The sequence below is a fragment of the Eleutherodactylus coqui genome, chromosome 11, assembly GCF_035609145.1.
Source record: "Eleutherodactylus coqui strain aEleCoq1 chromosome 11, aEleCoq1.hap1, whole genome shotgun sequence".
In the NCBI taxonomy this organism is placed as follows: domain Eukaryota; kingdom Metazoa; phylum Chordata; class Amphibia; order Anura; family Eleutherodactylidae; genus Eleutherodactylus; species Eleutherodactylus coqui.
Window position 1 is genome coordinate 19,129,604 of NC_089847.1, and position 13,787 is coordinate 19,143,390.

Genomic DNA, 13,787 nt, shown 5'->3' on the forward strand with positions numbered 1-13,787 from the left:
CCACTTACACATTGTCTACACATTATCACATCATTATGTTCTGAGCAGCCTCATATTAATACTACTTTAATGTATAGCGGATGCCAGGCGCCAGTTGACACAATGCCGCCTGCCCTACACTTATATCCATCCATTGAACTTTCCTTGACGCAGTTCTATAAGGCTTGTCTTCACCAACAATACTTAGCATCTGTGCAACGATAAGTGATCAATATTAGATGATTGCTGGGACCCCCACTAATCTATAGATGGGAATACCCCACACAGTTGTCCTGTGTAAAGGGGCCCTAGTATCACCTGGCACTTTTCCTTTGTGCCATTGTCCACCAAATCAGCTTGTTCCTAGGACATCTCTTCCAGTTTTCGAGATGGTGGCCACAGGATAGGGGATAACTTCCTAATCGGTGGGGTCTCCCATGTACCATTCTGCCTGTCACTGTGGGGGTTGCTCGCATGAAGGGAGTGCTGGCCTAGCATGTGGGCTAACAGAAATACCTGAGCGTGTGCCGCTAAAGCAGACCCATTGAAAATAAATTGAGCGCTGAGAAGGATGGGGGACACAGGATCCCCTACTGATCAGCAACTATCCTCTATCCTGTGGGTAGGGTATAACTGGCAATCTTGGTGCAACCCCTGTAGGTTCCTCCATGTCTGACCCTCTCTAAATGGGTTGCACAGGATGAGAAAAACATAACTATTGCTTCCAAAAACAGTGCTGTACCTTGCCACAGGTTGAGTGTGGTATTGCAGCTTTGTTCTATTCATTTCAGTGGAACTGAGCTGCAATACCAAACAAATACCAAAGATGGACAACCCCTTTAAGGAATTATGCCATGATTAACCGTTTTGCTCTGTCCATAGGATATGGAACAGCTTTCAGATCGGTGGGGATCCAACTGCTGGGAAAATCATTAATCACAAGAACGGGTCTTCGGAGTGTTTTAAATTGAGGGCAGCAGCAGTCGGACATTTGTACTGCTGCTCCATTCATTTTTTAATGGGACCGCTGAAGATAAATGGTTGAAGTTGGCTATCTCCCAATGAAAAGATGGAGTGGTGGTGTGCATGTTTGACCGCCTTTCTCATTAAAGGATGCGTTGGAGTCTCATTCTTGGGATTCGTGGTCAGATCCCAATCAATCTAAAAGTTCAACACTGCCTTGTTCATAGGGGATAACTTTCTATCATGGTATAACCCCTTTAGGCTTCTTCTTCCTCATCGTCGGACTATACAAAAGCTCATGGAAACCAAGAGGAGATGTCACATTGAGGAAATATCTCTCTTGCTTTTCTTTTAAATAACCACATTGTCACGGCTCACAGGCCCTGCTGGAGTGAGACCAGGGTGACATCACGGCATCAGCTCTGGCCAACATGACTCACACACTGGTGCATGCTCTGTGTCATTCTGGTGTTGGACGACCACATGAGCACTTCTCTGCTGGTGTGTGCATGGATTGGTTGGCTGGGAGGTGTGTATCCCCACCAGCCAATCAGCTCCTGTCTGTGCAAATTTATTCTGGCTCCTCCTCACTTAGGACGCTAGTTATACTTCTACTGTAATTTGAAGGTGTTTCTGGTGAAGTTGATGGTTCTTGTCATGTCTCACAGTTTAGATAAGTCTGTTTGGCATTTTTGTTATCTGGGGTGTTGTAACATCTATACTCTGACTATTGCTGTCATTTTTATTGAACATATGATTATTCATTGCATGCTTGTGTAATATCAACTTCATACATATGGTTATTCATTGTGGCTATCGTTATCCCTATTTTCCAACTAATGAGAGTCAGGGTTGCCCCCAGGTTCCTGATGTGGGGTCGTCCTCATCAGGGCAAGTGCTCCACTTTTAGGTAGGATCTCCGCACATCAGTAGGTTAGAGTCAGAATTCCCCAATTTTTGGTTTTGTTATTAATTTATTGTGTTCCCTGCATTAGTATATTGTCTGTATATCCTTCCTTTCAGGACAATAATCATGTCTGATCCGGATGAGATGTCTTGTGTCCAGCTCAGACATAACACATACTGTACAACAAAGAAGCCACCAGATTCTACACCCCTTGTACCTCCCTGAAAGGATGACTAGTGACACTCAGACAGATGTTTGCCGTCATTTTTACCTTTATTGAGTTGTGTCTGTCCTTCTTCCCCAGGATCTTGACTTCTGCCATATCATCAGAGTGAAGGGAACGAGCATTGACGAACAAAACCCGGATGTTCTCTGTAACATTTCTCAAAGCAATTAATGATCCATCAGGTTCTACTTTGAAATCCGGGTTGGTGACCTCATATTGCACGTCTTCATTACCTTGACAGTCGTCAAACTGCACTGTAAGGAAAAGATGAAAAAGAAGTGTTATCAAGGGACCTGTCATGGTCATGTCAGTACGCAGAAAATGATGTGTGACAGCAAACACACAAGTGCTGCAAACATCTAATGCTCTCCAACGGCATTCAGCATTAGCACGCACTTTACTTATCTTTTCCACTTTTCCAAATGTTTATCCTTAAAGGGGCTCTCTGCTTTGGACAATCCCTACTGGTTAGATGGGTCCCTTGAAATAAGCCGATTCCAAAGTGTTTCCCTCCTGGCACCCCTGTGGCTGGGTACGAAGATAACTCTGTTATTTAACCCTTTAGATGTCACTGTTAATTTTGACAGCGGGATTTAAATCGCCCTGACAGAGGATGGGGCTCGATCTGTCTACTGAGTGCATCCCCCCTTCCCCAATGTCATGGGAGTCTGGGGACTTGTAAAGGCCCACAAAGTTGCAAACATAACATACATAGTAACATAGTATGTAAGGCCGAAAAAATACATATGTCCAAGCAATTCAGCCAATGTTGATCCAGAGGAAGGCAAAAAAGCCTAATGAGGTAGAAGCCAATTTTCCCAGTATATGAAAAATAATTCCTTCCCGGCTCTAATCTGGGAATCGGAATAATCCCCCGATCACCGACCCTTCTAAAGTCCTCAGTTATTATAACATATATTATTGTATCACTCAAGAAAGACATCCATCCTCCTGTACTCTTTTATTGTGTACCCCATCACCACGTCCTCAGACAGAGAGTTCCGTAGTCTCACTGCTCTTACAGTAAAGAACCCCTTCTACGCTGGTGTAGAAACCTTCTTTCCTCTAAACGTAGAAAGCACCCCCTTGTTAAAGCCCTGGGGATAAACATATGATGGGAGAAATCTCTGTATTGTCCCCTGATGTATAATACATAGGTATTAGGTCGCCCCTCAGCAGTCTTTTTTCTAAACTAAACAATCCCAATTTTCATAACCTTTCTGGGTATTGTAGTCCGCCCATTCCATTTATTACTTTAGTTGCCAGTCTTTGCACCTGTTTAGGCTCTGATATGTCCTCCTTGAGTACCGATGCCCAAAACTGTCCACAATATTCCATGTGTGGTCTGACCAGAGACTTGTAAAGAGGAGGAACAATGTTCTCATCATGTACCCCAAGACCTCTTTTGATGCACCCTTTGATGCTATTTGCCTTGGCAGCAGCTGCCTGACACTGGTTGCTCCTGTTAAGCTTACAGTTAACTAAAATCCCAAACCTTCTCCATGTCCGTGTTCCCCAGTGGTTTCCCATTTAGTGTAATGGTGACATGTACTTCCTCTGCCCATGTGCAGAACCTTACATTTATCAATGTTAAACATTTTTTGATACGTTTCTGCCCCCAAATTATCTAGATCCACATAGAACCACCTTGTATCCTCTCTAGTGTTAATTTCTTTACATAGTGTTGTGTCATCTCAAATATTTGTATTTTATTGTTCTTTCTACTAGATATTTTTGGTACCAAGCTCTGATGTGGCCTGTGCAGGACTTAATGGAATGCCTGTAAAAGTACAATATACTGCAATACTGAAGCATTGCAGTATATTGTATAAGAATCAAGTTCATGTTCCTATGGCAACAACAACAAAAAAAAGTAATAGTAAGTTTTAAAGATTTTTTAATTATTAAAAAAAAATATAAAAAAATATTACAATTTAAAAGAAAAACTTTTCACGTTCTTAACATAATAAAAACAAAACAATGAACATAAATGAAGGTGATCTTTGTCAACCACAGATAGAGCACATTAGTATGAATGTTTGATGGAAGTGGACCCCATTGCTGATGACTCCACAGAAGCTGCTATGCTTGCTACCTTGGTAGTTATGTCCATGATATGAGCCACTCATCTGTACCACCCTTGACCTACTAAGCATAGAGCATATTTCCCAAGATCCCTATGACCCTGTTTCCACCAAAGTCCAGTTGGCATTGGCATCGGCTCAAATTCCTCTGATATGGACACAAGCCGTGGAGGAGACCATATAAAATAGCCTTATATACTGGTGTGATACACTATATTGTACCTATGTTATATGCCGTAGTGTTCAGGAAGCCCCTATTCTACTATTACGGGTCTTCGTCTATTGTATAACATTGACGCGATAATACTTATGTTTTAATTCCTAGTTTGTCCATGGAAGACAGACCTCGAAAACTGAGCTCTTCTAATACTTAGCATTTATATAGCAGCAATTACCAGACTTACTTATCCATATCTGATCCCTTCTGCTCCTCATAAGGATTGTGCCTGCACTAATTAAACCGACCAATATCTAATAATCAAATCATTAGGCTTGTAACAGCAATTAAGACAAGTGGAGACAATATTGTGAGGCCAATGTAGGAAGCTGAAACAACAGATTACATTGATTTGCCTATTGGGCAAACTTGCCAGGTACAATCCCCCCGCAACTCAATAACCCAAAGTAGGACTTCCCAGGCATTCTGTACAAAAAAATCTTAATCTTAGTCTTTAAATAGCCCAAACAAGTCTTGATTTAATGGGGTTGTCCTAATAGGAATACTCATGTCCCCATGGACAACATAAGGAGAGGGCCACCTATTCAGGACCCTGCCCTATGAGCTGTTGATCTGGTCTCCAGCCTGGAAAGGGTTTAATGGCTAACTCCTGGACACAACTCTTGGGGATCGCATTCTGCATTCATTTAGAAGAAAGGAAACTCATCTAAAGGGTGCAAGAGGTGCGGATGCTCCATGCTGAGTTTGCTTCCTCAAGAACCCCTTACCCGAGCCATGCTCCCCCAGGAGAAAACATTACTCCTCTTTTGTTCTTCCTCTTAGGAATGGTTTGTACGAACTGTTGCACAGACAAAGAGTTATTAAAGATCAGCTTCAAGTATCATAATATGGTGTGGCAGTGAGAATTATTCAACTCTGCGAAAGGCCTATGGTCTTGAATTGCAACCAGAGCTTCACCCAACAGTATCACCTTAAAATGAGGGTTAGTGAATACTATCAGATTCCAGCCTTAGTAGCGATGGCGTCTTAAGAACTCAAGGCCAGTAACGTTACGTACCCAAATTAATTGCCAATAGCATGTAAGATCTCTGCTAAAGCCCCCCAATGGTCCGACTCCTCTAGTAGCCTTCTCTTTACCTTTGCCACCACTAATATACCACCATACATAATGTTCTTCTAAGGGGAAGCATAATACTAAACGTTGAGTGTTAACAAAATATTCACATCCAATGCCCGGCAACCTCTGTGGGCTATGACCGCAACACTGTTGACAGCCAATCCTAACAGATTTATCAACTCCATGCCTATCTAAGTCATAGCACCATTGGTTTTCTACCGGCAGAGGGCTCCATACGCAAAAAAAAAGTACCTAAGAGTCGTTGGTTCCTAAAACTAAAAAATTTAGAAGCCAAATGACGTTTTTAGTTGCCAAGTTTAATTACATATATAATTAGTGTTAAAATAAAAAGTGAGTTAGTGCGCTATACTGTAAATTCCATATACCCATCCATAGTGCTGCACCAGTATACTATACACAGATCATCCAAAGCTGTTCTTCTAGTCAGAGCCGGTGATAGCACCTAGGAAACCGAGGCAGATGCCGGGGTCCACTAAACCATGGGGGGCCCACTTACTGACCAGAGATGGGCCACATGGGTTCCGGGCTGTAAGATCAGGCACTCAGGCCCCCCTGATTTTAACCCTTTCCAATCCAATTTGTATCCTGGTTTTCCTAGGGGACTTCCTCTTTTTCGGCTGTTAGGCAACGGCGCTATATGCTGGCTAAAGCCAGTACTGCGTGAGGTGACACGTTGGATAGGCTCCGACAGCAGAGAGGCTGGCAATATACAGTAAGAGAACCCCGATGGACATCTTCCAACATCAGAGCTGTACAGCCTTAAATCATAATGTCTTAAGACGTCAGACAGTGGATTGGAAAGGGTTAATTGTGTTTAATTATAAAAAAATACATACTGACCTACTTTGTCATTCCCCGGAAGTTATAATGGGCACACTGTACCCCGCTGACTTCTGTGATGTGCAATCATGTGACAGTTACCTGATCGCACATCTACTGATGAGTGGAGAAACCCTATAGAGGTGCTGAAGGTGAAGGCTATAATGAGGCCATAGGATTGGGTCAATGGAGGTGGTATCAGCCAGGTGTACGCCTACGGATCTTGGAAGTGGAATCATACGGAGACAAACATGTGTGCCTTCCTTTTTATTGTGAGCCCTTACCCCAGCCTTACTGAAGAAGACGCTTTCTGCCTCGAAGCAAGTTTTGACTTGATCCTTCACTTCCTGTCTAAACGTTCTCACTTGTTCTCACTTGAAGGTTGTGCTGTCTAGATATAGTGGAAGGATGAGATTGTTGTATCATATGAGGGTTCTGGATGCATAGCTCCCTAGCACTGATGAATGTTACATGTATGTACAAAGTCACCCCTTTTAATTCTCTCGCCGGTATCAACAGCAGTAGATATCCGAGGAACACAAAGTTCAAAATGCCAGCAAGTGTTAGTAAATGAATAATATATGGCACATGCTGTCTGGCAGATGGTACTTTGACAAATAAGTTAAATATCATGGCCCGAAGCAAAGAACATTGATCTAAACAAAGCATTTCACTGATCTGCAGCAAAGCGGCACATAGTAAAGACCCCCGGAGATCGCACAATAGGTTCAATGGATGCAATAATGCATGTGGATCTCACTCGGCTCTGCAGTCACTCGGTGTATGAAAGGGCACAACTGGGTAACAGATGTAACAAAGGGACAATAGATATTATGTGGCTATGGTAGCGGGGCCCTTGGCATCATTGTCTCTTTACTGCAAACAGCTTACACTGCAGTGACTTGGAATATTATTACTTTACCCCTTCCCACTGCAGCCCTTTTTGGTTTTTTTTTTCAGTTTTACCTCCTGAATTTCAAAAAATCATAACTTTTTTTATTTTTCCAATAACATAGCTACATGGGGGCTTGTTTCTTGTGTGACAGCTCATATTTTTCACTGGTACCATATAATGTATTGTAAAACTTTTAAATGCCAGTCACACTCTTGAGGTTTCCTTTGTGTATTCCAGTCACTTTTATGCAGCGCAGCCCCCTGTCTGATACTTATTAGACACCATCTTTTTACATCAATCCATGATGCATCGGCAGAGCATTAGCTAAGGTTATACCATTTCTGCCTGCTATGGGGAAAGTTTCATTATCATTACATTATAGATAGAAATTAGACAGATAGATAGATATGAGATAGATAGATATGAGATAGATAGATAGACAGATAGATAGATAGATAGATAGATAGATAGATATGAGATAGATAGACAGATAGATAGACAGATAGATAGATAGAGATAGATAGATATATAGATAGATAGATAGATAGATAGATAGATATGAGATAGATAGATAGATATATAGATAGATAGATATGAGATAGACAGATAGATAGATAGATAGATAGATATGAGATAGACAGATAGATAGATAGATAGATAGATAGATAGATATGAGATAGATAGATATGAGATAGATAGATAGATAGATAGATAGATAGATAGATAGATAGATAGATAGATAGATAGATATGGGATAGATAGATATGAGATAGATAGATAGATAGATAGATAGATATGAGATAGATAGATATGAGATAGATAGATAGATATATAGATAGATAGATAGATAGATAGATAGGAGATAGATAGATAGATAGATAGATATGATATAGATAGATAGAAATGAGATAGATAGAAGATAGATAGATAGATAGATAGATATGATATAGATAGATAGATAGATAGATATGGGATAGATAGATAGATAGATAGATATGAGATAGATAGATAGATAGATAGATAGATAGATAGATAGGAGATAGATAGATAGATAGCAGATAGATAGATATGAGATAGATAGATAGATAGATAGATAGATAGGAGATAGATAGATAGATAGATAGATAGATAGATAGATAGATAGATAGAAGATAGATAGATAGATATGAGATAGATAGATAGATAGATAGATAGATAGATAGATAGATAGATAGGAGATAGATAGATAGCATATAGATAGATATGAGATAGATAGATAGATAGAAGATAGATAGATAGATAGATATGATATAGATAGATAGATAGATAGATAGATAGATATGGGATAGATAGATAGATAGATATGAGATAGATAGATAGATATGAGATAGATAGATAGATAGATATTAGATAGATAGATAGCATATAGATAGATATGAGATAGATAGATAGATAGATAGAAGATAGATAGATAGATAGATATGATATAGATAGATAGATAGATAGATATGGGATAGATAGACAGATAGATAGATATGAGATAGATAGATAGATAGATATGAGATAGATAGATTGACAGAGAGATATGAGATAGATAGATGGATAGATAGATATGGGATAGATAGATAGATAGATAGATAGATAGATAGATAGATAGATAGAGAGAGAGATATGAGATAGATAGATGGATAGACAAATAGATAGTAGAGTCCTGTAGAGAGTAATACTTATATTTCCAGCTTTTCAGTCTTTCTAGGGATGAATTCTCTATAATCACACAATGGAATTTTCCCAAATGTCTCGAAATGTTCTTGCAGTGAGAAATTGGAAAACACTGTCCCCCTGCTGTGTCTGTGGGCTGTATACAGCTGGGGAAAGAGGCTGGGAGCCGGGAGATGTCACACTCGCCACAATGTCAGCGATGTTATGCGCAGTACATACATATTACCCCTCCATCAGTGCCCTGCCTGGCAGAAGGCGTCTTCTGGCACCAACCTCTGCCCTCTGCTACATCACCGACACTGGGAAAGCTGCACTAACAAATATACTTCCTCTGTGGGCAAATAAGTACATTTCCCTTTAAGGGCGAGCACACTTTTCCATTTTTTGGTCCAATTAATGTAAAATTAGGAAAATTAGTGTTAAAGGGTTTTTTTAGGCATTTCCTATTGATGACCTATCCTCGGCCATGTTTTATGTTTTTATGGGGTTCCTCCCACAGCCCAAAAGACATCCGGTACTGATAGGACAATTTGCCCATAGGGCATGTCTGGCATTGCAGCTCAGTGGCATTGCTTTGTATGGTGCAGAGATGCAATATCAGCTATTGCCCATAGATAAGAGGGGCGCTATTTCTGTAAGAAAGCAACCATTGTAAGGTATTGAAGCCCTTGGTTGGGGTGTTCCTGTTGCCAATGTGTTCTTGGCACAGCTAGCGTTCACGGACTGATGGCTGGGGAGGCAGTCCCTGAGATCCAGGACATTCTGTCACTGAGGCGCAGACAGGACAATGATGTCACCGCGTTCGCAAGTGCGGATTTATTTAATGCATGATTGAATTAAAAGTCTCTTCATTAGTGACCTGCAAATGAACATCGTTATTGTGCTTAATCAGCCATATGGATTACAACTGCGCTCAGTCACAAGGACAGTTCTGGAGTGTTCGCTCCCCATAGAGGTGCCCGGCGCTCTAAGTGACTCATTTGCATACATACTATAGAAATAACTATGTTGCGCTCTTCTATATCACATAAGTGTTTCCACACGGTGGCTCTTTCTTACCAAACTACAATTCCCAGCGTGTTGTTACAGCCTACGGCAATCAGAGCATGTTGGGAGGTATAGTCTGGCAACAGCTGGAGAGCCGCAGGTTGGAGAAACATGAGATTGTGTCATTATACACTGATTGTCAGAAGCTTCCCTCCCCTAGAAGTTGTCGGAGGGATGAAACTTTCTCTGAGTGATTGTAACGCTGATATGAGTAAGTGATTACAGTAAGCAAAAGAGAATTAACTGAGGACAACTGACCCCTTGTAGGGTGGCTCTAGTACCCTGTTGTACCGCCTCTAGCTTGGATACAAGATGTGATACAGGCAGGCATGGAGGCTCTAGTACCCTGTTGTACCGCCTCTAGCTTGGATACAATATATGATACGGGCAGGCATGGAGGCTCTAGTACCCTGTTGTAGCACCTCTAGCTTGGATACAAGATGTGATACGGGCAGGCATGGAGGCTCTAATACCATGTTGTACCACCTCTAGCTTGGATACAATATGTGGTACAGGCATGGAGGCTCTAGTACCCTGTTGTAGCACCTCTAGCTTGGATACAAGATGTGATACGGGCGGGCATGGAGGCTCTAATACCATGTTGTACCACCTCTAGCTTGGATACAATATGTGATACAGGCATGGAGGTTCTAGTACCCTGTTGTACTGCCTCTAGCTTGGACACAAGATGTGATACGGTCAGGCATGGAGGCTCCAGTACCCTGTTGTACCACCTCTAGCTTGGATACAAGATGTGATACGGGCAGACATGGAGGCTCTAGTACCCTGTTGATGTGATACGGTGGGCATAAAGGCACACAGGTTCCGTATGCTATCCTGCAGCAGATAGTTCCACACTTAATGTAACTGAATCTCTAGATTGTGGAAACTGATAGGTTCTCCAAGTTGGTGTCCCAGATGGTCCCATACATGTTCTATTGGCAATAAATCTGGTGACTGGACAGGCACGGCAGTGAGACAATGTTGTGGGGGCTTCCTGTGACCCCCTTGTATGTGCGGCTGAGCATTATCCTGCTGGAAGCCATCATGAGAGAAACCCATGTGGCTGCAGTAGGCTGTACTACCAGAACTTACGCTTCTGTGCTTCAGTCCTAGCAGCGGTCCACGGGACTTAGAGAGACACAGAAAACGGATTTCTGCTTCTCACATGCTACTTTTTAGCTTTGTAATTGGGTTTTATTCTCTATCTCTTCCAAAGGCCACAGCACAAAATTGAAATCCCTGTTCCGGGACCCCCAGTGGCCCATGTGCCATACCATCATGTAGCCCATCCATGCCTTCCTTTTCAAGTACGCTATAGTTATTTCAATATAAGACAGCAGTACTGAGATATAGCGCTGGATCCGGCTTTTTGACTGCGCCCTGTATTATCTTACATGCAGCATACAGAGTGCTGTGAGACGTCAACGGGGCGACTATTGTCAAGGATTCGCTGCATGCCTGATATTCGAGGTTTTAAAAGTTACTCCCGCGATAGACCGGCTGTGTTATCTGGAGAGAGTAATTCACTTCTGCCGTAAGATTCATATAATTAAAAGATAACACCACCTATAACTGTCTCCTAAATTGTATTAGGGATCAATGAGAGGATACTGTATATCTGCTCCTCCTCCTTCCCTCCATGAATTTACTCTTATCAAATGTGCAGCCAATTTTTTTTATCGCTGACCGCCAAATCAGCGTCATTACAGTGTTTAATCAGCCATAGGGTGCACAACCGTGTCCACATATGAGTACGGCGGGGAGATGCATGTAGACTATGTGCCTTGTCTCAGACAGGTAATTTATAATACTAATTGCATCGCTGTTTCCTGCGACCATTAACGGAGCGCTCAGCGGCGCAGCCAATACAATTAACATGTCCATGTGGCTATTTACGCTTAAAGACGTTTCATCTGTGGCCATCTTAGCTGGGTCACCTTGTCATATAAAACCGACGAACGAGTCATCAATTTATACGACAGAACCTCATATATCTACAGTACTTATTATACAAAGTAGTGGGACCATGCTGAGGATGAAACTAGCAATGTTCTTGTGTTCCCCCAGGCCATTCTCACACACAGAGGCTACAGAGAATAGAGACGGCCTCAAAGAAGGACCTGAATTTATAGGCTGTTCTTACAATCCTTCTAAGATGTAAAAGACCTGATGCTTGTTTGTCCTTGCTGCGTTCCATCTGGGAGAACTAGGCAGCATGACCTTCTAATTAATTCTGCCTACCGTTAATAGAAATGCAGTGATTATGGAAAGGTAGTCCCTGCTTAAGTACGCTACACTCAATGGGAATCTGGAGGGGATTTTCGTGAGCTGGGCCCCCCGGGCCACCATGGACCTCATAGTAGCTGATCTGTCTTTACGTTATGTATATACTTCCTCTGCTTCTTTGCACGGTGTGAGAATGACCTAAGGTGATCAAAGAATATTCTCACATTAGGGTAATCATCTTGAATTGAGGCATTTGTTCCTTATGGAACTCATAATAGCTGCCTGATCTGCTTTTATGTTATATATATATCTTTGCTCACATACATCCCATAGTGTGAGAATGACCTAAGGTATTTAAATAGCCTATGTTCTTTATGGTCATCACAGCAACTGCTTGATCTGTCTCAATGTTATGTATACCCCTGCTCACATTCTACCCTCAGTCTGAGAATAGCCTAAGGTAATCACAGGACATTCTCATATTGCCATCCTGAGCCAGGTCTCCTTTCTCTCTGGATCCCATAGTAGCTGTTCGGTCTACCTTTATATTACATATATCCTAGCTCACATTCTTTCCCAAGTCTGAGAATGACTTAAAGCAATTACAGGACATTCTCAAATAAAAGTGATTATCTTGAGTTGGGGCTTTTGTTCTACATGGACCCCAAGTATTGCCTGATCTGCATTTATGATGTGTATTCCCCTCCTCATATTCTTCCCACAGTGTGAGAATGACCTTAGGTTATCAAAGGACATTTTCATACTGCCATTCTGAGCCAGACCCTTTTCTCTATTCATCCCGTCATACAGAGGTGATGTATTTTACCTTTATTGTGAAATGTGACACAGAAAGTTATCTTATCTTAACCAATTAAAAACCATTGCTCCCAGCCATTGACTCACATTTAGACTTAACAATTATTGCTCACTTTCATTCCTTTGAACAATTTTTTTCAATGGTAATCGTTCTGCGTAAACACACCTTAAGACTCAAGCTAAAGAAAATCCCATCTGTAGCTGCTTGGTCTGCCTTCATATTCCATACACTGTTAATAACATTCTTCCTCCAGTCTGAAACTGACCTAATGTAATCACAAGACATTCTCACACTGAGGTAATACATTCTGACCTGGGGTCCCTGTTCTATGGACCCCAGAATAGCAACCTGATCCATCTTTAGCATATGTATGCTATTGCTCTTATTCTTCCCACAGTGTGAGAATGACCTAAGGTAATCACAGGACATTCTCCCATTGGAAATGTAAATCTCCAGTTTCCTGTTCTGAGCTTAGAGTTCATCACAATCTGATAAAATGTTGGTCATAGAAGGGCTATAGATTTGTCTTCCAAAATGGCCAACTCCATTGTGTTATAATTAGAGATGAGCGAACCTACTCGGACACACCCCTTTTTCGCCCGACCGCCGCGATTTTCGAGTACTTCCGTACTTGGGTGAAAAGATTCGGTTTGCGCCGTGGATGAGTGGGGGGTTGCAGCGGGGAGTGGGGTGGAGAGGGAGAGAGAGAGAGCTCCCCCCTGTTCCCCACTGCTACCCCCCGCTCCGCCACGCCTCGCCCCGCGCCCTCGCACCCCCCCCGAATCTTTTCACCCGAGTACGGAA

The 13,787-nt window shown here is 41.9% G+C and overlaps 1 protein-coding gene across 2 annotated transcripts in view; it reads right to left on the reverse strand.

Annotated features, from left to right (window-relative positions):
- CDH13 (cadherin 13) overlaps positions 1 to 13,787 on the reverse strand; it is a 691,633-nt gene that overhangs the window by 457,697 nt on the left and 220,149 nt on the right. For both annotated transcript variants that reach the window (XM_066583672.1, XM_066583671.1), the window contains exon 3: positions 2,121 to 2,329. In XM_066583672.1, coding sequence (XP_066439769.1) covers positions 2,121 to 2,329 — 209 coding nt within the window. The remainder of the gene's footprint in view (positions 1 to 2,120; positions 2,330 to 13,787) is intronic.